Genomic DNA, 22,401 nt, shown 5'->3' with positions numbered 1-22,401 from the left:
TAAAATGGGTTTTATCAATTGAGATTAAAAAGCCATAGAAATCAGAGATGGAAAAATTCTTGTCAGGTCACCTTTTATATCAATGCAAGAACACTTTCTGCAATATATTTCTCTAAAACATAGTCAAACTTCACTTTCAAGACTAGAGTGAAGGGCTTCCACTGTTTCCCTCAGCAATTATTACACACTTACATAAACTTACATTTTTCTCAATACCAATTCTGATTTTTCCAGGTTTTTCCCCATACCAGTTTTGTTTATCAGTATTTATATCCTTCTAAGGTTTTTGTAAAAGCTTCTGTGTTTGCTTCTTCCAGAGACAAAGTTACACAAATCTGCATCACTCTTTTATCCTTTCCTCCTAAAAGTACTTTTTGCTGCTACTCTCCTCTGAAATTTTCCCAGTTTACAGGCATGATTTTGCTTCTTCCAGTGTAGAACAGCAATGCAGAACTGTCACTGGAGTTGACAAAGAGGTCTATCACACCCTTGCCTGCTTAAACTGATCTCTATTTATGTAGCATTTGCAATTGTACATGGGTTGAAATCTACCCGTATCCCTCATTTTTTTCAGAATTATACCAGCTAACTCCCAGCTGCTGATAATTGCATGGATCTTCAGGTTTTTATACAGTCCCTTTATTATTGGCCTTTCCAGTTCTCCAGCATTTGGGGCTCTTCAGCTTGGACAACAGATGAGTAAGGGGCAAATAGGAAACTATTATTCATATCTCTTATCAAAAAGAGAAACATCAAATGAAATGTCAAAGGGATAAGCAACATAATTTCCTTTGTCATGTTTACATATTTAAATTTTGGAATTCACTACTCCAGCACATTTTAGATTTCAGAATAAGCTCCTCCCAAGGAAATTCTTAAACTACTGAAAACTTACAGAAGGTATAGTAGTAGAAATATCCTTTTAAACTTGCCCTACTCTGCATCATTCCTAGCAGAATCTGGTCAAATACAAAATACTAAATCATGCAAACCATAGATAATATCCTTGACAGGTTTTTTGTATTCTTTTAACATTAATACTCAAATGAATCTTGAACTGATCCTCGGAAAAAACCCACCACCTTCCAGTGTAATTTTTATGTTGCTAAAATAAATCTGTTTTTCAGGTGCATAAAGGGAACAGCTTTTTAAAAGAAACATGTTGGTGTGACCAGTTCAGCTGCTCATTTGACACAAGGAAATCTCCCCCCTTACTCCACTCAGTTGCCTTTTGTCAGTTTTAGAATGAGCTATATGGTTGATTTCTGAAAGCATTTAGGTATGTGTGGAAAACTCCATTTTCCTCAGCCAAAAGAGACATAACAAACTTCATATAAGAAGAAAAGAATATATGCAGTCACAATTAATGTAATTATTTTAACGGTTCTTATATATCATACAGAAACTAGAACAATTGAGTAAAATTTCAACTTCCGGTTGAGACTGAAGGGAAACTCCGTCATCCTTGTAAGTTTCCCAATGACTTCATGCTTCTAAATATGTTCCCTCTCTCAAAAAAATAACACTGCTGTCATTTCAGGACAATGATGTAGCAGCCAGGAGGACCTGATCATGTACCTAGTGGTGTCAGTGACAATTTGCAAATAAGTTTCCATGGTTCAGGATCACATTCATAACCAGCATCCTTTGGTTTGCAAAACTTGTAGAACTTTGCTGCTCCTGTGGCAATTACACACATTTTACGTTTTAGGAGAATATACTCAGGCAGAACTTGTGATGTATTTCATTGTATGCAGCCACATAAAAAAAGTGAAGCCCAAGCACAGAACAGATGTTCCTTACTGTATAAGTGTAATGTTTTTGTGATAGGTTCTTGTTGAGCCCTAGAAAAATCCTCACTGAGAAAAGCCTGTGATATATGATCTGTTTGGTCATAACTGGTGTGAACTAACAGCAAAATTGCAATACTTGCCTCCCTCTGACAGTAGCACAACTGAATATTTTGCAGTCTGTTAGATATGTATTTTCACCTTGTAAACAGTGATAGAGTGGTCTGGGAGCAAAACTTAATAATCCAGCTATGCCAGGAGTATTTTCACTGCAGTCAAGCACACTTAAGCAATATATAATGTTTCAATTTTACAAATCACTGTATCTAGCAAACTGCACATTTTTTCCCTGAATTTGCTATATTTTTACTTAGGGTTCAATGGTATCAGGTTTATTACTGAACTCTAACTTAAAAATTAGCTTTTTCAAACATTTTTCAAAGTTACTCCTGTAAACTTTGCTTCAACTATCTGTTGTACATGTTTCTTATTTTGTAGCCACTGAGCCTTTTCAGTGGTAGATGTGGTCTAACTGCGCCTTAAAAGTAGAACATTCCTCATCACAAATGCATGGATTTTCTTTAAATCAGGCCTTGATGATTAAAGATAGCTTCTCCAAAGCTTGTTTTGTTGGTTATTTTAACTTAGACTGTTCTTTTATAGAGACTCAGAGCCCTTCAGGCAGCAGTGTCAACAGTGTTGCAGTAATATTCCTTATATTATTGTGGATTGGAGCATTAAAATTTTACTACAAAACCAGACAACATGTCACAAAGTGATAAAATCAAGGGCTCAGAGACCAAACATCTTCCGCTTTTTACAGCTGGAAGAAGTGTAAAATCATTCCTTTCGATTTCAGGAAAACAAAGCAGCTTACTAAAACCTGCAGGTTTATCAAACCAAATAACATCAAAATCAAGAACATTCTTCTTCTTGACTTAGTGAGTTTGATTCTTCTTCACTGAAAAAATTAAGTGCAGTGAGAAAAGGTTCCTTCACCATTACTAAAGGTCATCATACCGTATCATTAAAAATCAGGGTTAAACTTCAGCAGCAAGCCTTTTGGGATTTGGGAGTACTTTTTTCTTCTCTAACTCTCCTTCCTGAAGCTGAATGCGTCGTTTCTTCATTCTCGAGGTTTTTTTGCATTCTTTTCAGCTCTCACAACCTAGCTTCTTCTTTCTACATCTTTTTAATCTATTGCAAGCCATTTAATTTCCTACTTTAAAAGAAAAAAGATACTTTTATCACTTCTTTATAATATTTCTGCTTCTTTTTGATATAATTTGACTTTATAAATGGTTTCTTTTTGAATCTAAAAAAATTCTGTGCTAAATTATTTGTGACATGTCTAAGCAATCATATTCTGTTGTGTTTATACAAGTGATTACTTCACTAGTAAATCATTCTTGCTTTATATCAGATGCTTTGAATCAGATTTGTCATAAGTTTAAAACAAAGTCATTGCTTTCTTCATTCAGATTGTCATTGCAAACAAACAAGCTGAAGCTATGGCTTCGGTTTGATTTTGTTGTCATTTATTCCATTAAAATCAATGGAGTTGTACCAATGTAAGCCTGATGTAGGAAAGAATCAATTTTGGTAAACCTATAAAAAGTCTAAATCATAGATATGTATTTACCTGTGTAAAAAATATATAATGATGATAATTTTCAAATACCACAGAAAGTATAGAAATATTTTATACACCAAGAGGTTCAATTGCATGCAAATAACATGCACATTATGCATCCCAGTGAAATGCAGTCTGGTTTATTTCAGAGAAAATATGATGAAACTGGTCTAATAAACTATGCAAAGTCACACATTAATCTTAAATTACCAAGATAAAATCTATATCTTCTTACAAAATACCTAATATATACCTGATAGGAAAACAAAAATGTTATTTAGACTCATTACTATGATTTGAATAGTCCCCGTGTTAATAAAACCTCTTTTTTCTTTTTTTTTACTGCTTAATAGAGAAGAAAATCACGTTATTCGGACCTTGACTTTGAAGTAAGTTTTACTGAATTATTCCTGAATATTAAAAGTATTTTCCTAAAAGTAAATGTGAAGTGTTCATTTTAGCAGATTTTAGCCTTCTGGCATAGTAGATGTGATAGGGTTGTTCAATTGGTACTGTACAGAACATGATGAACAGTTCATTAAAACTACTTTGGTGCAACTTGTTTGCAAAATATTCTGAGATCAAACTGTCATATTGCAATATTAACCATCATAATTTTAGTTTTTAAATTCTTTGCCTCTTCATTTTCATCTGGGTTCATTTTTTTTTTTCCAATTTTATTCTTTTTTTCTGGCTATCTACTTATTGAAAAAGGATGACACTTTTATAGGACAAGCTAAATCACAGCAGAAGTTTGCTTTGCTCAATAGATTTTCAATAATTTCTTTTATCTTTCTTCAATACTACTTTACTGAAATACGACTTTCACATTCAAGTAGTGATTATGAATATGTCAAATTTTAAATGATGTAGTGCTGCAGGTGCCAAAGCATATGGATCACATGCTACATAAAAATTAAGTTCATGTAAGGTCCTTTATGTTGGATATGCATAATTTCCAACTTAGATCCTGTTGAGTGAGAAGGGTTAGTTATGTTCATTAATGACCATTTGTTCTATCTCAGTCAATATTATTAAGACTCTTAGAGATTTGTTTGAAGTGTTTTTTTCCCTCTGATTTCTACCAGGAATACAGCAGTTAGTTTTCAAGGCACTGTTCATAATTTAAGTTTTCACATATGTTGTCTATTCATGCATAGAATTAGTTTGATACAATTCATTATGTGTGCCTCTTAAGAAGCTGAACAATTATATTTGTATGGAACCTAGAGATCTTGGGCTAAAATTTGAAAGCCTGTGATCAGCACGTATCAACCATAACATCAAAAATTCCCCTCTTTGCAAGTACCCTAAATATGCTTTAGGATAAATGCAGAGAGAGGAAGAAGAAAAACATGAAACAATAACAGAATTCTGATCAGCAAGCAACTTGAACATTAAATTCAATCAGAAGTTTTATAACTGTAGTGATTTAATGAATTCTAAACTTTACTGGTTTTGTCATTGAAAAGTAGAAATATCACAATGAGAGCATTCTCTATGGCAAGAGATACTAAAACATTCCTCCTGTCACTCAGGAACATAATCCAACACCAAATGAACCCCAACAATGTGGTACACATTCTGCTCTCAAGAAATAGAATTCCCGTTATATATTTTCTCTTGACTCACATGGTTTCACAGACTCAAAATGGGTCATGTTGGAAGAGGCTACATTGTGTCATGTGATCCAACTTCCCTGCTCAAGCAGGGCCATCCTAGAGCACATGGCACAGGACTATGTCCAGATGGCTCTTGAATAGCTCCAATGAGGGAGCCTCCACAACCGCTCTGGGCAGTCTGTGCCAGTGCAAAGTCACCTGCACAGCAAAGAAATTCTTCCTCATATTCAGGTGAACTTCCTGAGCATCAGTTTCTGCCCTTTACCTCTTGACCTTGGCACCACCAAGAAGAGCATGGAAACCTCCTCAACTCCACCTTTTACATACTGATAGACAGTGATAATGTCCACTCTCAGTTGTCTGTTTTCAAGGCTGAACAGGACCAATTCCTTCAATCTTTCCTCAAAAAATAGATGCTCCAGTCCCTTAGTCATCTTTGTTGCCCTCCACTGGACCTGCTCCAGGAGCTCTCTCTTGTACTGAGTAGTCCAGGACTGGCCACAGCACTCCAGATGTGCCCTCACCAGGGCCGAGCAGAGGGGCAGGATCATCTCCCCCAGCCTACTGGCAATGCTCTTCCTAATGCACCCCAGGATAACACTGACTTTCTTGGCTACAAGGGCACTGCTGGCTCATGGAGAGCTTGTTGTCCACTAGGACACCACCAGGGCCTTCTCTGAAGAGCTGCTCTCCAGCAGGTCAGCACCCAGCCTCTCCTGGTGCAGGGGATGATTATTCTTCCCCATGTGCAGGACCCTGCACTTTCCTCTGCTGAATTTCAGACAGTTCTCTGCTCATCTCTCCAATCTGTCCTGGTCCTTCGGAAGGGCTCACAGCCCTCTGGGGTATCAGCCACTTCTCCCAGCTTTGTGTTGTTGTTTAGTTACATCTTTTTCTTAACTTGTTTGCAATATTGCTGTTCCATAGCCTAGCATTTTTAGAATTACTATTAAAATGCAGGAAAATATATTTTTTGTAAAAAGGAAAGGATGGGGCCACTGGGAGTGGGTGCTGAGGAACTGAGCACATCAGCAAAACTGTGCCAGTTGCTACTGTGTTTTACAAGTATTGATGCAGACTAACTCCATCTCACCCCCCAGCTTTATGATTCTTCTGATTAAGGCTGTGGGCTTTCCTGTATCCGTACTCATAGCATGGTTGTCTAAGGTAAAATAAAATAAAAAAAGCCCAAAAATGTTACAGTAGTGTGGTGTGACCAAAATGCTGCTCTTTGGATACCCCAAAGCAGCTTGACTGCATAATGGAGTAGAGTCTGGAGATAAGATCGAGCCAAAGGGATTGAACGTAATACTTAAATATTTAACACTTTCTCTGCTTTGTCTGTGACCAGTGCCAGCTGGCACTCTCTGAGACATTGCCCTTCCAAGGATATATCCAAGGATGCCAAATCATAGAATGATATGGATGTGGTTCTGAAGATAACAAATGTTAAGTGTGCAGCGTGGACAAGGGTGGGACAAGGGTGTCTGTCCTTTTCCTTTTAACACTCTATCTGCAGTCTATACCCTCAACCTTTCACACATGTGTCTCCATATACAATCAAGACAAATACTCAGGCTATGTATACCTTAATAAATTAGACATTTGAGGAAATATTTCTGGGTGCTTTTAAAAGGAGTAATTTTTAGAAAGGTCTTCACTGTTTTAGTCTGGACCACCCTTGTCTCTCCAAGAAGTTACTGAATGTCATTAAGGGACTCAGTTCAATCTGGGTTCCATTCACAATAGACAATTTAGTTTTAGACTTTTTATCTGGGAAACTAAGATAATTTAATAGAATTTAGTAGTCATGGATAACATTCCATCTTAGATGTTGCCAGAGAATAGCCTTGGACATGTTTGACTTATTAATATATACCCATGGTTTCATACTTAAAAAAAAAAAAAAAAAATACTATTCTAGTGGCTTTCAGTTAAACATTCACCCAAAGAATTTGAAAGAAAAACAAAAAAAATACATTAAAGAAAACATGCAAAAGGCCATTTTTCTCCAAGAGCCACAGGAGATACACAATGCCAGCTGCTATGCAATGTGAACACAGCCTAGACTAAGACTACATAACACCACAAAATACTCTCAGTCTCTGTTATCCTCAATACATGTGGAAATACAGGTGTAGTTTTAAGGGCCTTTGCAATGAATTATAAATAATGAAAGTCCTGTGTCTACGTGGGTTCTGTTACAGAAAATGTGTCTCAGTCAAAAGAAAGGGAGAGAGAAAAGGATGACATCAAAACTGGCAAGTGCTTACCATAAATCTCAAGCTAGTTAGAGAGAAGGGCCTCAAAACTGGGCACCTGTATCTTGTTTTCCTTTTTTAAATAGCTTACCATTACATTCTTAAATTATCCCTTCATGCAGAAAAAAAAAAAAAAAGTGTAATAAACAGGGCTTAGTCTGTCAGCAGGAAGTATTTCTGCTACATGATATACTGTCCACAGTTAGATTTTGTAAAACACTGACAAATCTAGTTGAACTTTGAAGTTTGCTAAATGAACAGTCAACATAGAACAACTTTACAGCTCTTTTCTTGCTAATAATAAAGATAAGTTTGGACTCATTCATGCAGTCTGGTGTCCAAAACATTAGCAAAATTATTGTTCTGGACATTTTGGATCCTTGCTGCCACCGGCTGTGCTAACCCCAGCTAAGTGCCCTCCAACTCCTGTCATTTTTTCTCTAGAGCTGGACAGGTAGCTTTTTCATTAAGTTTCAGCACTAACAGTTAGCTGTCAGATCAAATAAAATTCATTCTAATTATGTTGAACAGAAATACAGATGCTGTAGAAATTCCCAGGAGCACTTTATAATAGGTGTACACTGGCAATTACAAAAACATACAGGAGAGCTAAACAGTACTATGGGCATGTGTTTTAGGATTCAAGATCACAATTACTTTTAAATTCTAGGAGACGGTCTGACTTTTGAATTTCTCCAGTCAGTCACCCCACTCTCTCATTTCTATCAGCCATTCATTGGATCCATTCTGTTAATAACACTTATGCCAAATAATTCAGAAAATGCTTTATTACTCTCATCCCCAGGATTCAAGTCATCTCTAGCTCTGAGGGAGAGCAAAGATACACAGGACAAGTATGAATACTAGAGTGTCATCTTTCCATTCCACAGATCAGTAGATTTTCGCCAACAATAATGCTAAATTGATCACTGATTACTGAAGCTGCATTCTTTCAGAATTTCATCTGCCATAGCTATTTACTATAATATTATTATGACTCAAAAAAGTTTAAAATCATTCTCTTACTAACCTGGAGACATCTCTTGAAGGCAAAGGTAAAAAAAAAATTGCCTGCAGGGAAAAATTATTTCCTCTTCCCTAGTTTGGCAAGTGATCATACCTATAGCATCTTGAAAAAACAGCATGTTTCCATTAGAGGGCTGGGAAGGCATTTCCCCATCTGTTATTTTAACTTAGCTGCTTTGTACAAGATTTGAGAGAGAACATTTTTAACTGTGACAATGTAGAAAATCTCCAGAGCAAATTAAATTATCTGGTAGTAGTGATGATGATGATGATGATATTTTTATTTATGATATTGACCACAAATCATTGAATCATTGAATAGTCGAGGTTGAAAGGGGCGGTAAAGGTCATCTAGAACCAAGCCCCAGCCCCTGGCAGGAACACTTTCCACTAGACCAGGCTGAGCCTCATCCAACCTGGCCTTTAACATTTTCAGGAATGGGGCATCCACAGCTTCTCTGGCAACCTGTTCCAGTGTTTCATCGCCTTCACCATAAAAGTCTTTTTTCTATGTCTAATCTAAACCTATCTTCTTTCAGCTTAAAGCCATCACCACTTGTCCTTATATGTTCTTGTAAAAAGTCCTTCTCCAGCTTTATTGTAGGCCCCCCCTTAGGTACTGCAAGGCTGCTGTAAGATCTCCCCGAAGCCTTCTCATCTCCAGGCTGACCAGCACCAATTCTCCCAGTCTGAATTCATAGGGGAGGTCCTCCAGCCCTCTGATCATCTTTGTCATCCTCCACCACACTCACTCCAACAGGGCATGGGCCTTGTGTTCGGAACCCCAAAGCTGAATACAGTAATGCAGGTGGGGTATCATGAAATATCCATGAGTATATTTGTCTTGAGTTAGAGTTCAGCTAAAGCCCTGTCATAAATAATAAAAGAAGCTGGGTTTGAAGTTTTCCCTATCATGCTGACAGCCATCCACACTCTGAATCCTTTCCTGTGAGCAGCTGATCATCAGAGTAAGGTGTAGTCTCTCCAAAACACACACTCCATATGACTTAAGAGTGCAGGCAGAAATGTGGAAGGGGTGTTGACTCGGCTTGAGCCCCTTTAGGGTGTGGGCCACAAGAGTTAATGGAGCCTTCAAGAGACACCACAAGAAGGCATGTGTCTGCAGCCTGCTGGCTGAGTCTGGTGCTTCTGGCAGGGATGCAGCATCAATGGGCAACTGCACAGCTGCACCTAAAGAAAAAAGGGCAGCACAAGTTCAGTTTCCATCCTTTTCAGATCCTGATGCTACCACAGTCATCCTAGTATTAGTGGTCAAGATTAATAGAGAAAACAGAATAACATGCTACAAATATTTCGTAGGTTGTTTTCTCATGAAAGAGTTACCCAACAGAGCATATTTCCTAGAAAGGAGATAAGATGGTGCTTTCTAACCAGAAATTTAAAAGAAATTTAAATTGAGAGTTAAAGTTGGAAATTTAAGTTACTGCACCTTCAGTTCAGATTGTTCTTTCTAAGCAATAGGGAGGGAGTGGGCGTTAGTGGGTAGGAATTATGGAATAGAAGCCAGGAAAACACAAAGTAACCAAAAGATCCATGGGTACATGTTCATACCAGTCATGCTGCTATTAAGAATAAAATGTAAAGATTTTTTTTTTTCTGGCAGACTTCCAGGTGCAAGTATTTTATTTCTCCTCCCACCTGCTTCTCCTCAGGAATAATGCAATGAACTGAGTAAGACATTTGCATTATTCATATTTGCTATTTAATGACATCTTGGGTAGACAATTAAGGAAAAGGTATCAGAAAGTACCATTCTCTATACTCCCAGCTTTCTACTAAAAAGCTTCCAAATGGAGATACTTGTTTCACAGCCTTTTGTTATTTCCTGCTTTTTAGAGCTAGTGTTGTGACCCACCGAAACTGTTTTATTCCAATAACCATGTCACCTTATTTCAACCAATAATAATCTTTGAGGTAGAACCTTTTTTATTTTAATTTTATGTATATGAAAACTACTACACACTTCTGTCTACCATAGCAGCAAAATCTTGAAGGAATCTCTAGGAAGTCACTTAAGTGAATCTCTCCTCATAAATTTAGATAGCTATGTCTAGTTAAATTACCTTTTGCAAGGAGTTTATTACTAAATACTGTAAAAGATTTTCCCTTATTCATCCCAAAACTCAAGTTAATAGGTCTTTAATTGCTGAGGTCTCATGTCTCTTTTGTGAGCCATATTGCCAAATTCCTTTTCTCAGAAGTGAACAAATGCTCAAGTTATCGTGTGGTTGTATTAAGGCTAATACAGCATAGCAGTAGAAATGCCTGGCCAAAAGAGCAGCCACGTTTCATGAGAGCTCTAAAGACATAATGCAAATGAAAAATGAAGTTGGCATTGATGAAGGAATATTGAGAATCAGCTATTGCCACTCCATTTTAAAAGGTACTACCCTAGGCTTGGCAGGGGTGTTACTTGATAGAAAGGGTCACACTCGGGCACCACATACGTAAGTTTGCTGGGTTTCGCTCATAACTCCAGGGAAAATCAGGCTTGACACAAAATCAGGACTTGCACAAAGGCATGTGTCCTGTGCCTCGGCTGTCAGCATTCCTGGCTGCTGCCCTGGCTGCAGTTCAAGTTAAAGCAGTTACAAAGCTTAAGAAAAGCAAAGCCAAGCCCATCCACTGCTGGACTGAGGAGAAGCATCCTCAGACTCTCCCATCCCCAGATCATCCAGACCACAGAACCACGAGAGTGGTCAAACAGTAATCAGTCTTCAGCTTGGCTCCAGAGGCTGCTCTGAATCTATAACTGAGAATGAAATCCTTTCAAAACAGCTCTGATGGGCATAGTTTACAATCTAGGCTTGAAAACAGGTTTTACTCTCCAAGCAGCTGCCCAAGCAGATACATGGCTGATGCCTGTGCACTGAGATGTGAAAATTGTGGGGGCTCTTTGGGGTCTCCCTCTCTTCCACAGGAGTGCCATATAATTAGCTTCTGCACAAAAGTGCACTCAGCATGGGCTAGAGGGAGGGTAGTTTCCAATTTCTTTGTCCATGAAATAGGAAAGTAAAATTGAGAAAAAGTGCCTGCTTTTCTTAATATGAATGCAATTTCAACTGCACTTTATGATTATTTGAATGACAAGAAGATGTATAATTTAAAAGACATAACATTTGGGGATTGTCCATTTTGTGCCAAAATTTCTGAGTTTAGCATTCTCACGAAAATTATTCCAAAAGGGACCATTAAAAAGTGCTGTTGCTTTCCTATATAAATTAAAATGTAAGTATCCATGCTGAAAACAGAAGTTCTAGAAAATATTCTTAATATGCAAGAGAAATATTCTTCTGAGAAATTGACATTACTTTCAGGGTCCTTCCAAGCTAGCATAAAAACAGTGGCACCTGATTTCAGCAACTCAATAAGCGTAGGGTTAAAAGCAGTCTCTTGTATGCAGGAGGAACATTAAATGCAGTAGAGAGAATTGCCAGGGCAATTCATTTCCATTGTTTAAATCCATAGGGAAAAGGCGGCCCTGCCAAATTCAATTTATTATGTTGGAAAAAATGCTTCTCTTAAAAAAAACCCAAAACAGATTCAATTATAAATATAAGCAAGTATATTCCATTTTGCAGAAGGTCATGCATACAAGAAAGAGGCATATGGAATTGTTTCAAGAGTTAAATCAGAAATTTCAGACTCTGGACAGATTTCGGGATGTACCAAAATCAGGCAGTATGGTAAGTGTCTTTCTGTTATACTTAAAATATGGTGAACCCTAAACAACAACAATGAAACAAGAACCTTTTGACTTCAGTACATTTCCCAAGAAGACTTCACCTTTAGGTACCTCAGAAATGAGAACCAAAGCTATTTTCAGTAACCCAACCTATGATGAGACTCATTACATTCTACAATTGGACCATAACTAACTCACTAACATCATTATAGATGACAAGTAACTCAGCTGTGGGGAATACATTTCAAGGCTGTATGTGCCTACTGTGTCTAAGGGCCTTTATACAGAGAAAGCAGCTCACTGATATCACTTGACCAATAAGGCTTTTCCTCTAGTTCTGCAAGGAGATAATAAATTAGATACTACAAACAAGTCCAGATAGATTTACCTATACATTGCAATTGTCCAGAAAGCACAAGAGATCTCTGTAGTGCCATGTCTTTACCATAATAGGTTTATAAATATTTACCATGGGAAAAGAAAAGATTAAATCATCCTGAGTTGAGGCTGCTATCATCATAATTCAAATTTATACACACATACTCATACACACATGCATAACACCCTGACTACATCTGATAATGAGAGCAAGGAAATAGTTGATTCTGCCTAATTAAAACAGCTAATTTAGTCTAACATATTTTTATCAGTAATATTTTGATTAGTAATAATTTTTATATAATTTTATAATGTGAAAATTGTATATTAAATGGAACTGAGCTAGAATCATTTTATTCTATAATTTTTTCAGAAGAGCTGCTCTCAGACATGAAGAGGAGGTATTAAGCAGACGGATTTACATCATTTACATCATCTTAATCCAGCAAAAATTTAGCCCTGATTCTTTGATGAACTTTTATCTGTGCTATGTGTTATTTTGTATCATTCACTCCCCCTTTTGAGATCAGCTGACATGTAAAGTTTACATTTGTCTCCCTACTTGAGATTTGCTATTCATATAAAGCTTGAATTAATTCAAAATCTCAAAGGGAATCTCAGTGGAAGAGTTGTGTTTACTCTGTTTCACATTGGTGCTGTGCTTTTGAGAGGTCTGCTAATAAAAGCTGCCTAGAGGAATGGTCTGTTTGTGAGACAGTCATAGAGTGATCCAGGTACCTAAATATAGGCATCTCAGGCTATTTTAGACAGAGGTCTTGGTTTACGGCACAGTAAAGGCAGCAATGATACAGGAGTCAAAGGAAATCTGCACCTCTCGTGAAAGATAGTTGGAGATCAAACAGAAAATCCAAAGGCATCTTAGATGGTGCAAAAATATTGCATTTTATAAATCCCACCCATCATGTTACAGCAGAAATCTCTAATTAAATTAGTCCACTGTCTTTTACCTTATAAACCTAGCATTAAAAAAATAAAAAATCAGTCAGTAGAAAATAACCATCTTTCAGTCTGTTAATCCTAAAATACGTGAGCTCATCAGCCTGTAAGGCAAGGTGGCTTTCTCAGCATTTTCAGGGTTTCTGTCATTCTGCCATGCACCTGCCACAATTTAAAATCCAGCTGGCAGTCTCTCTGTTTCTAACCACTCCACATTTCAAACAACAGACTCTTCTCAGTTACCTTCCTTTCTCTTCTCCCTCTTTTCTACACTCTTCTCCCACTTTTCTCCCACTCTTAGAAAGATGTCTATTGGTACTGGATCTCTCGGCCCATTCCTCACTCATTGGTTCTTGTGAAAGAAAGGGCTTAGGTGGCAGCTCAGGTGAGGAGCCTGCCAAAATGTTGATTGTTCACAGAGGGAAAGTCGCAGCAGTGCCGAGCACCCGCCAGCCTGGCTCCCTGCAAAGCCATTTCCCCTCTCCAGCTTCTGTGTCTCATGAGAGCACGTCAGCAATCAGCCTTATAAATGGAAACTGCATTATTTCATCCTTGATTTTAATTCTTCTCTCTTTGGTCTTCAGGAGAACTCAGGACCGAGCAAGGCTCCATGGGACAGTTTCAAAACCACAGGTGACTACCAACACTATACAACGATAAATGTATTAGACACAGAGGCAAAAGATGCTTTAGAACTCAGACCAGCAGAATGGGAGAAGTGTCTGAACTTGCCTTTAGACGTGCAAGAAGGTGACTTTCAAACAGAAGTTTAACAAAAACGAACTGAACAAAACAGAAACAAAGTAAAAATAATTCATTGCACTGACAATAAAAAGACTTTGGGAATCCTGACGATCCTGACACTCTTGTCTGAACATTGCAACTCCTTTATGTCAGGCTCTTCCTGTGCCAAATGTCAGTGGTTTTTTTCGTACAGTATATTCCCACTAGTGCGGCTAGTGGAGAACCAGGTGTACAATTCTTACCATCGTGTGTTGTAAGTACCCGTGGAATGGATTTGTAAGGTAATCTTTATAGATAAACCTCAAGCAACGATTCATGTTGTAACAGCTTCATTTGGTTTAGTTTTCAAAAAACTTCACCATGAAGCACAATGTATATATTTATGCAGTTTTTAAAGTTTATAACAGTCTGTTTGGCCATTACTACACTTTTTACTTTATAATATAAAAGCAAAGTTTTTGTCATTAAATGAATGTCTGTTGAGCTACATTCTTCATTGCTTTAAATGCAATAAAGTAATAATCTCACTTTTATATGAATAATATATTTCACATCTTTATTATTGCAGTTTTCTCTGGAAAGCTCAGAATAGCTTTCTTTGCTGCAGCTGTGTATAAAATATTTAAAATGTTGTATGGTGTAAATAAACCTTTGTCTACATATCAGTTTCCTAGTGCATTTTATTCCACATTGTTTCTCTTAAATTTGAATATTTATAAAATTTTCTATAAAACACAAATATTGAATATGTATTTGCAGTTTTGCATGTTGTGTGTAGCTTCTGCAAAAAGTTTCTAAATCATATTAATAGGCTTGTAGCTATTCTGCAATTTCTTAGGGGTTTTTTTCCAACGATGTACCATATAAATTGGAGTTGTCAGAATACGATTACAATTTTTCTGTTATATAAGAACTTTTGTCTAGTTGTAGAAAGACAAGTAATGGAAAATAAGTTAAGTTTCAATGTACAGCACCCCAAGAAAACGCTGACTTAGAATCATTATATCTTGTGCACGGTCTTCTTGCTGTATAACAAAAAAAAAAAAAAAAAATCTCAAGATAAAAAAAGTTCCTAAGTATTTTAGATTAAAAAAAAAAAAAAACTAAACAATGAACCAAATCCCAAAAAACCTGAATCAGTTTCATCATAAATCACAAGCAGAGTATGATTATTCTGTCATGAAAATACAGTTAAACAATTAGGAATAGGAAGAGTAAATCTCCTTTTCCATGCATAAAATCAAAACCAGATCTTCAAAAATGTCATCTATAGCATATCTGTGGGGCACATAGATGGAAGGATATCTCAAATCTTCAGATGTCATAGTTCTAGGGGAAAAGTTTCAAAAACTATTTTGGTTCCTGCTGTACAAAAGTGAATATGCTGCAGCCTACTAGCTGGGGAGATCTTAGATAGGAAGAAAACATGACCACCAATCTGCTTAGCAAGAAAAAAGGCAAGAATAGAGGCTTGTCAGTGAGAACTTAACTCAGAGAATTGGAAGAGGAGGACCAGCATCCATCTGTTAAGAGAAATGTAGTTAGGATCAACCTTTGGACCAATCTTCATAAAGTATTTCAGTTTGAGGATCTTTTTTCCAGGCCATAAGGTATTTAAGTCATAAAAAGGAGCCTGACTTTGCCTGCTTTGAGTGAGCACCTCACGCTGAGTGAAGACTTCTCTATTCTAGTGCCTCAGGATCTATATCTTTAAACAAGAAAGAAATAACTAGTCACAAGGGCCTAGAGGTTAGATGATGTAGTACTATCACCCTCAGTAAGTTTGCAGACAACACTAAATTGGGCAGGAGTGTTGATCTGCTGGAAGGCAGGAAGGCTCTGCAGAGGGATCTGGACAGGCTGGCAGAGGCCAATGGTGTGAGGTTCAACAAGGTCAAGTGCCAAGCCCAGCACCTGAGTCACAACGAAACCCTGCAGTGCTACTGGCTGGAGGCAGAGTGGCTGGAAAACTGCCCAGCAGAAAGGGACTTGAGGGTGCTGGTGACAGCAGCTGGACATGAGCCAGGGTGTGCCCAGGTGACCACAAGGCCGGTGGCATCCTGGCCGGTGCCAGCAATGGTGTGGGCAGCAGGAGCAGGGCGGTCATTCTTCCCCTGTGCTCAGCACTGGTGAGGCCACACCTTGAGTGCTGTGTCCAGTTCTGGGCCCCCAATTTAGGAAGGACATTGAGGTGCTGGATCATGTCCAGAGAAGGGCAACAAGGCTGGTGAAGGGCCTGGAGCACAAGTGAGGAGCATTGGAGGGAGCTGGGACTGTTTAGCCTGGAGAAAATGAGGCTTGGGGGAGACTTTATCCCTTCCTACAATTCCCTGAAAAGAGGCTGCAGCCAGGTGGGAGTCAACTTCTTCTCCCAGGCCACCAGCAACAGGATGAGGAAGTGGCCTCCCTTGCATCAGGGGAGGTTTAGGTTGGACTTCAAGAAGAATTGCTTCACAATGGTTAAGCATTGGACTGAGCTGCCCGTGGATGTAGTGGAGTCTCCATCTCTGGAGTTGTTCAAGGAATGACTAGACAAGTCACTTATTGCTGTGGTTTAGTTGACAAGGTATTCAGTCAAGGTTGGACTTGGTCTTGGAAGTCTTTTCCAACCTTAATGTCTCTATGATTCTGTCATTCTATACTGTGATACATCAGTCTAACAGAACTGGCCATTTTTCAAGAGGATGCAGAGGGAGGCAGATGGAAAGGCTGGCTATGCAGCCTCCTAACTTTTCAGATCAGATAGTGCACCAAAACCCTCTCACTACACACAACAGGAACTGCACATTTTTTAAGGATTTCATTCCATATGGTAAGAACTCTCAGAGCATGTTTTACAAAATTTCTTATTTTTGAGCCCAAATGAGGAAGCTGAGACCCCTGAATAAGCCTTAGCATTGTCCTTGACTGATCTAAACATAATACAAATCTTGAACACCTTGGTATTTCAATAACTGTAATGCAGATATTATTTTTATAAGCTTTTAACTCCAGTTCAATGGTGGTCTAGTTGCAACTTCAGAAAGCTTAGGGTAGGCTGCAAGCTTACCCAGGAAACATGATTAATCAGTTTACACTCAATACACTGCTGACCCAGTTGTGCTATTATTCATAACACAGTGGATTCAGGTTTAGCATTAACCTGGGTGTTTATGTATCACATGACAGTCACAGATGTGCTTTCAGTGTATGAGCAGCAACATTCAGTGCCTCTTTATTTAGAGTTTGTGATGCTCTGAGCAGAAAATGCGAGGCATTTTTATTTTCTTATCTATTTCATATTTAGAAATTAAAGGCATGCTGACACCCAGTATATTTGCCTACTGATTTGACTGCTTCCTATTAAAACAGAGTTTGTTTCCCATAAGCAAGATTCCACTCATACTTGCAGTTTCGGCTCAATGTCTCTGAAATTATGCATTTCAGACTGAGCCCAGCAGGAGAGCGCAAACTTTTATGCACTGGCTTAAATGTTGATAAAGCACCGAGCAGATGTTTGGCATTATATTATATGCAAATAAAAATTGAGTCAGGACTCCCTAAATCATACTAGACACAGACATGATGGGGAGCCCTACATCTGCCTGCCAGCTAGTGCCACTCTGCATGGCCTGGTTACCTCAGCTGGGGTCCAGCTGCAGCTACAGAAAGGTCCAGGTGTTTGAGGGTGGTTCAGGTGTTTGGGGGCTCAGACAATGTTGCTGTCACTAGCACTAGAGGAGACTACTAAGGCAGCTGAGCTCAGGCCAGAGTTTACCCAGAAGCAACTCAAAATACATGTTCCCTAGATGTATATACAAGAGGCAAAAATCTTTTTTATTAAAGACTTCATTTTCTCAACAGTTTAAATACACATTAGCAGTTGTATAAAACCCTATGCAGTTCCTCTGTCTCTTTCTTACATGCATATTCAGGGAAACATTTCTTTTCTGACAAGTTAATGCTAAACAAAATATGGCCTGGACTTTTCAGTGTAGGGAAGTGCATGCAGGAAATCTAGCCAAGCAGCCAGAGATCACTTAGACAATAGTTCAAGATGTCCAGGATTTCAGATCCAAGGCTGTGTAAAGGGGTTTTGTGTTGCTACCAAATTTTTTTTGCTACATGGGCCTTTGACAAAGTGATATTATTTAACCCAGAAACTTGGAGGTAAACTATGAATTAGTCACTATCAAACTTCAGCTCATACTCTAGAATATCTCTTGGAGATTAGAAGGGAGGAGAGTGTAAGTGATGCTACAAGGCATGCAAGGTAGGATATCAGTGCTGCCATTCTGATGCACCTTTGGACTACCAGTGGTTTAATGTTGGCATATATGTAGTGCTAAAGACTCTTCATGATGAAGATTTGGGACAAAAGACAAAAGACAAAAAGAGCTAGAGGTCTTTCCCATTTAATTAACTACTGAGACTGAGTTCTTGTCAATCAATGTATAAGTGCTCTTGGAAGTGTTGTCCTGACGCTCCTCCTTTGAGATCGTCATTTGTTTCCATGATGATAACACATAAATCATCTAATATTGTTTTACACAGGATTAAACTGGGTAATCTCTTTTAAAAACAAACAAAAACTAACAATGAAGCAAAAAACATCCCAGCCCCAACCTGCATCAGGAGAAATGCTCTCTGATGCTTTGGCTTGTCTCCGTTTCCCATAGTTGCTAGACCAAGTTTAACAAAAGGCTTGCCTCCCACTTGGAAGCAGGCATCCATCAGAGCATGAGGAGTATGTTTTCCATTCAGTTACTCAAGGGGATATGGAAATCTCTGTTGGCAATTAGCAGATGGAGACCTGTACTGATAGTAGACTTAGTTCCTCAGGCATTAGCACAAGACTGTGCTGCATCTCAGGATAAGGCACCAGAGGCAGTTTGTCTGAGCAAATTTTATTTCTCTCTCTCAAAAAAGTGTCATAGGGCTCACTTGTGCAGCCAAACTCCTTCTCATGTGCTGAGGGAGGAATCCATAGAGGTGCTGAGCTGAATATGTGTTTGGGGGAGCAGTGATTCATTTCTAGCCAGGTCTCAAACACTGCAATGCTGTAATCTTTTCTACTTACTTTTTTAGAAACATCTTTCTTTGCAAGGAAAGCAGTAGTGGCCTCACTAAGAGAAATTCAATTACTGATAAGATAGGCATGACTACCAACCCTAGCACTCTCACTGAAGTGTTCTGTCCATTAGTTACAATTGTAAGATAAAGTAAGAGCCATTTATCTGCTTTTGACAAAATTGCCTCTTAAACTGCATTGGACCGTCCTGTGGCACTGAGTTACTCCAATTAACTATGCTACAGTACAGAACCTCTTGTTTGTTCTTCACTGGTGTCATTTTATACCTCATTACTTCTTATGAGGAACAGCTAACAACTTTAACCAATTCAACTTCCTCCCTCGGCTATACAGGTTACTGCTATTGGCCCAACAGTTTCCTCTTTTTTCAGGATTACAAACCCATTCTCAGTTAGTTCCCACGTAGAAATCCTTCCCTGATTACAACTATCCTTCTGTCTTTTACAGCTTTTTCAAGTCTGCTAAAGTTCTTAAATTAGTTCAATATTCAATAAATCCATAACTCATTGGAATATTCTGTTTGTTTCATGTAGAAAAAGGAAAAATTCAATGAGGAAGCTTGTAAAATTCCTTTTTATTCAGTAGAAGAAAACAAAAACTAATAAATACTTAAACTTTCACTTTTTTAATCTAACCATTCGATGGAAAAGTCTTCGCCATCTCTTTGAGCAAGAAATGGGCACCAGCAACTTTTCTTAATGCATATACTGATTTTTTTTTTTTCTGCTGCTCCTTCCTCTGGTGATGTGGAAGCCTGCTTTCTTTCTAAAGTTGCACTGTTGCACCGACACTGACAGAGAGACCTCTACAGCCCACTGACCAGATTTACAGTCTGAAAGTGAGCAAGGACTATGTGAATCCTTTCAGATGGAGTAGTAGCTGTTTCCTGTAGCTTTAGAATTCTGAGCTTTAATTTCAGTTTTGGTAAACCTCCTTCCTCCAGCTGTGTGTTCAGAGTGATGCCCGTCACTTCCTGACTCTCTTCTTGAAAACATAGAATGGGCATCTAAGACAGGGAAGGGCTTGGGATCTGCTGCTTCTGTCTGCTCATCCCTGTGCTAAGGGTTAAGGTCCTCAGCAGAGGTGGGATTTAAAAAAAGGCTCTAGCCTCAGTGTTCATTTTCTTGTTGATTATCTTGGGCAGCTATTGGGAAGCCCAGCTGGAGATGTTTACTTTGTAGGCACTGTATAAGCAGATAATGTGCCTTGTTCAACATATGGAAGCAAGCATAGGAAACAGGGACCTATACCTTACATAATACAGTGCTGACCATCAAAAACTCCAAGTTCTTTTGTGGGATCAAATCCTTAAGAACTGAAAGACTTTAAAAATCTGGTTCTTAGAATCCAGTTTTAATAACAGCAAAAAATTAGTGTTTATCCCTATTATCAGCTGAATGATTTATTGGGTTATGTCCCTAAATTATTGATTCAGGAAATTGCAGAAGATGATGCCTGAAGGACCTCATGGTATTAAAAAAACAACAGGAATTGATTCATATGTATGTTCAATTTCTTATTTGGATCCAACCACTATTTCCTGCTCCTCTCAAGAACTATTAGGAAAAGATTTTCAGACCTCTTTTTAGTAATTAGGTTCTTAAATCAAGCAAGAATTATCTATGGCTTGTAAAGACAGATGGATAGAATTCTTTCTATCTAATTTAGAATTCTAACCAAAACATTATTTTGTCAATATTTCAAGCACAGAACTCTGCAGGACAATCTAACTCTGCCTATCGTAGCTATCCAGGTTATTTTTGCAGCCTAAAAAAAAAAGGAAGCACCTCTGAAGCCCAGCTAGACACAGCCAGTTCTCTAAGTACAGACTGATTGCAGAAAGAATTTTAAAACCTCAGGAGGGCAATAAAATTCTTCTAAATTAAGTAACAGATTTAGTAGGACTTAGACATCAACTTGTGAGCTAAAGTCTAAACTCCCATTATAATCACTGAAGAACAGGTCAATACAGTCAATGGAGTCTAAAAGCTAATTCAGCTTTCCCTTTACTAGAAGAAGGATGCAGTTAATATAAGATGGCCTACCTTTTGTGAAACATTTAACTTGGCACTGCATACTGACATGAAAACTTCACACCACATCTAAAATTATACTAGTTTTAACATGGGAATCCTGCTTCAGGGGGTGATTTTCTCAGATGTTCCAGGATATTCTGCCTCCAGCTATTACTCCAGAGAGGCATGGGATTATGGGTGCCATGCCAGATTTCCCAACTTCTTACAAATGTCAGAGCTACCCTCACTATCATACAGTGCCCCTATTTAATCAGAATTTACCTTGCTTGCCCCTCTTTTGAACATTTACGTCAGTTCAAGTAGAGGATTCACTTTCCTTATAATTTTACTGTTCCACTCTAAATCCTGTATGTGGATTATCCAGATTCTCATCCTCCTGAGAGGCAAAGGACCAGAGCCCAGGACAATTAAAGCTGCCAGGTATCAGTAGACTGTAGAAAAGCACATTTGGGAAGATTAAATATGGGTCAGGCAGGCACGACGGAGTTATGGAGCCAGGAAAATTATAGTGTTATGCTTTGAACTGATGTTAGATTTCAACCACAAATGGTCTGATAGAATATGAATGCTTGCCTGGCACTGCAGCCTTGATTTTTCACTCCATGAGAATCTCCTAACAACTGGGCAGCAGTCAAACTACTCTTTTTTTGGACTCTAGCCCCTGATGCTCTTATTTCTGTTTACGCAGAGGCCAGACTTGAGGAGATGTCAAGTATGTTTAACATGGGTACTGTGTGATGCCTTCCTGAAACTCAGAAGGTGATGGTTCAAACCTTTGTCAGATGAGTAGAATGGGGAAGTTTTCCAGCTTCCTCATGCTGTCTTCTGACCAGCAAATAATTATGCAAAGAAGGAAAGACAATCCCTCCCTCAGAGCAGATACAGCCAGTAGTAGTTAGCGGTTAGACTCAGGCCACGCCATCTGAGAAAAAAATTACACACTATAATTGACACAAAAACATGAGGATGGTTTCTCAGTGGTTCTCTTAACAAATTAATTTAAAACCAACCAATTGTCAAGGGAGATTACACAGAAGTAGAAAGGATAATCTCTTACACCATAAAAAAGCCTCCAATTATCATTGCATGAGAAAGGAGAGAACAGAGTTTTATATTACTATCCATCTCTAATCTGTGCTACAAATGTTGACTTTCAGGTTCTATATGGAAAATATGG

General features: G+C 38.3%; 1 protein-coding gene across 8 annotated transcripts in view; it reads left to right on the top strand.

Moving 5' to 3' along the window:
* Window positions 1-14,777, top strand: part of ADGRB3 (adhesion G protein-coupled receptor B3) — a 465,849-nt gene extending 451,072 nt beyond the window's left edge. For 6 of the 8 annotated variants that reach the window (XM_040057981.2, XM_058419650.1, XM_040057982.2 and 3 more), the window contains 3 exons: window positions 3,777-3,812; window positions 11,935-12,039; window positions 13,958-14,777. In XM_040057981.2, coding sequence (XP_039913915.1) covers window positions 3,777-3,812; window positions 11,935-12,039; window positions 13,958-14,146 — 330 coding nt within the window. In that variant the 3' untranslated portion in view covers window positions 14,147-14,777. The remainder of the gene's footprint in view (window positions 1-3,776; window positions 3,813-11,934; window positions 12,040-13,957) is intronic. The other 2 variants (XM_058419651.1, XM_058419649.1) reach the window with 1 other exon arrangement.
* The last annotated feature ends 7,624 nt before the right edge of the window (window positions 14,778-22,401 follow it).

The sequence above is a fragment of the Hirundo rustica genome, chromosome 3 (genome assembly GCF_015227805.2).
Source record: "Hirundo rustica isolate bHirRus1 chromosome 3, bHirRus1.pri.v3, whole genome shotgun sequence".
Lineage (NCBI taxonomy): Eukaryota > Metazoa > Chordata > Aves > Passeriformes > Hirundinidae > Hirundo > Hirundo rustica.
Note: the sequence above shows the minus strand (reverse complement) of the source record. Positions and strands in the feature narration are given on the sequence as shown.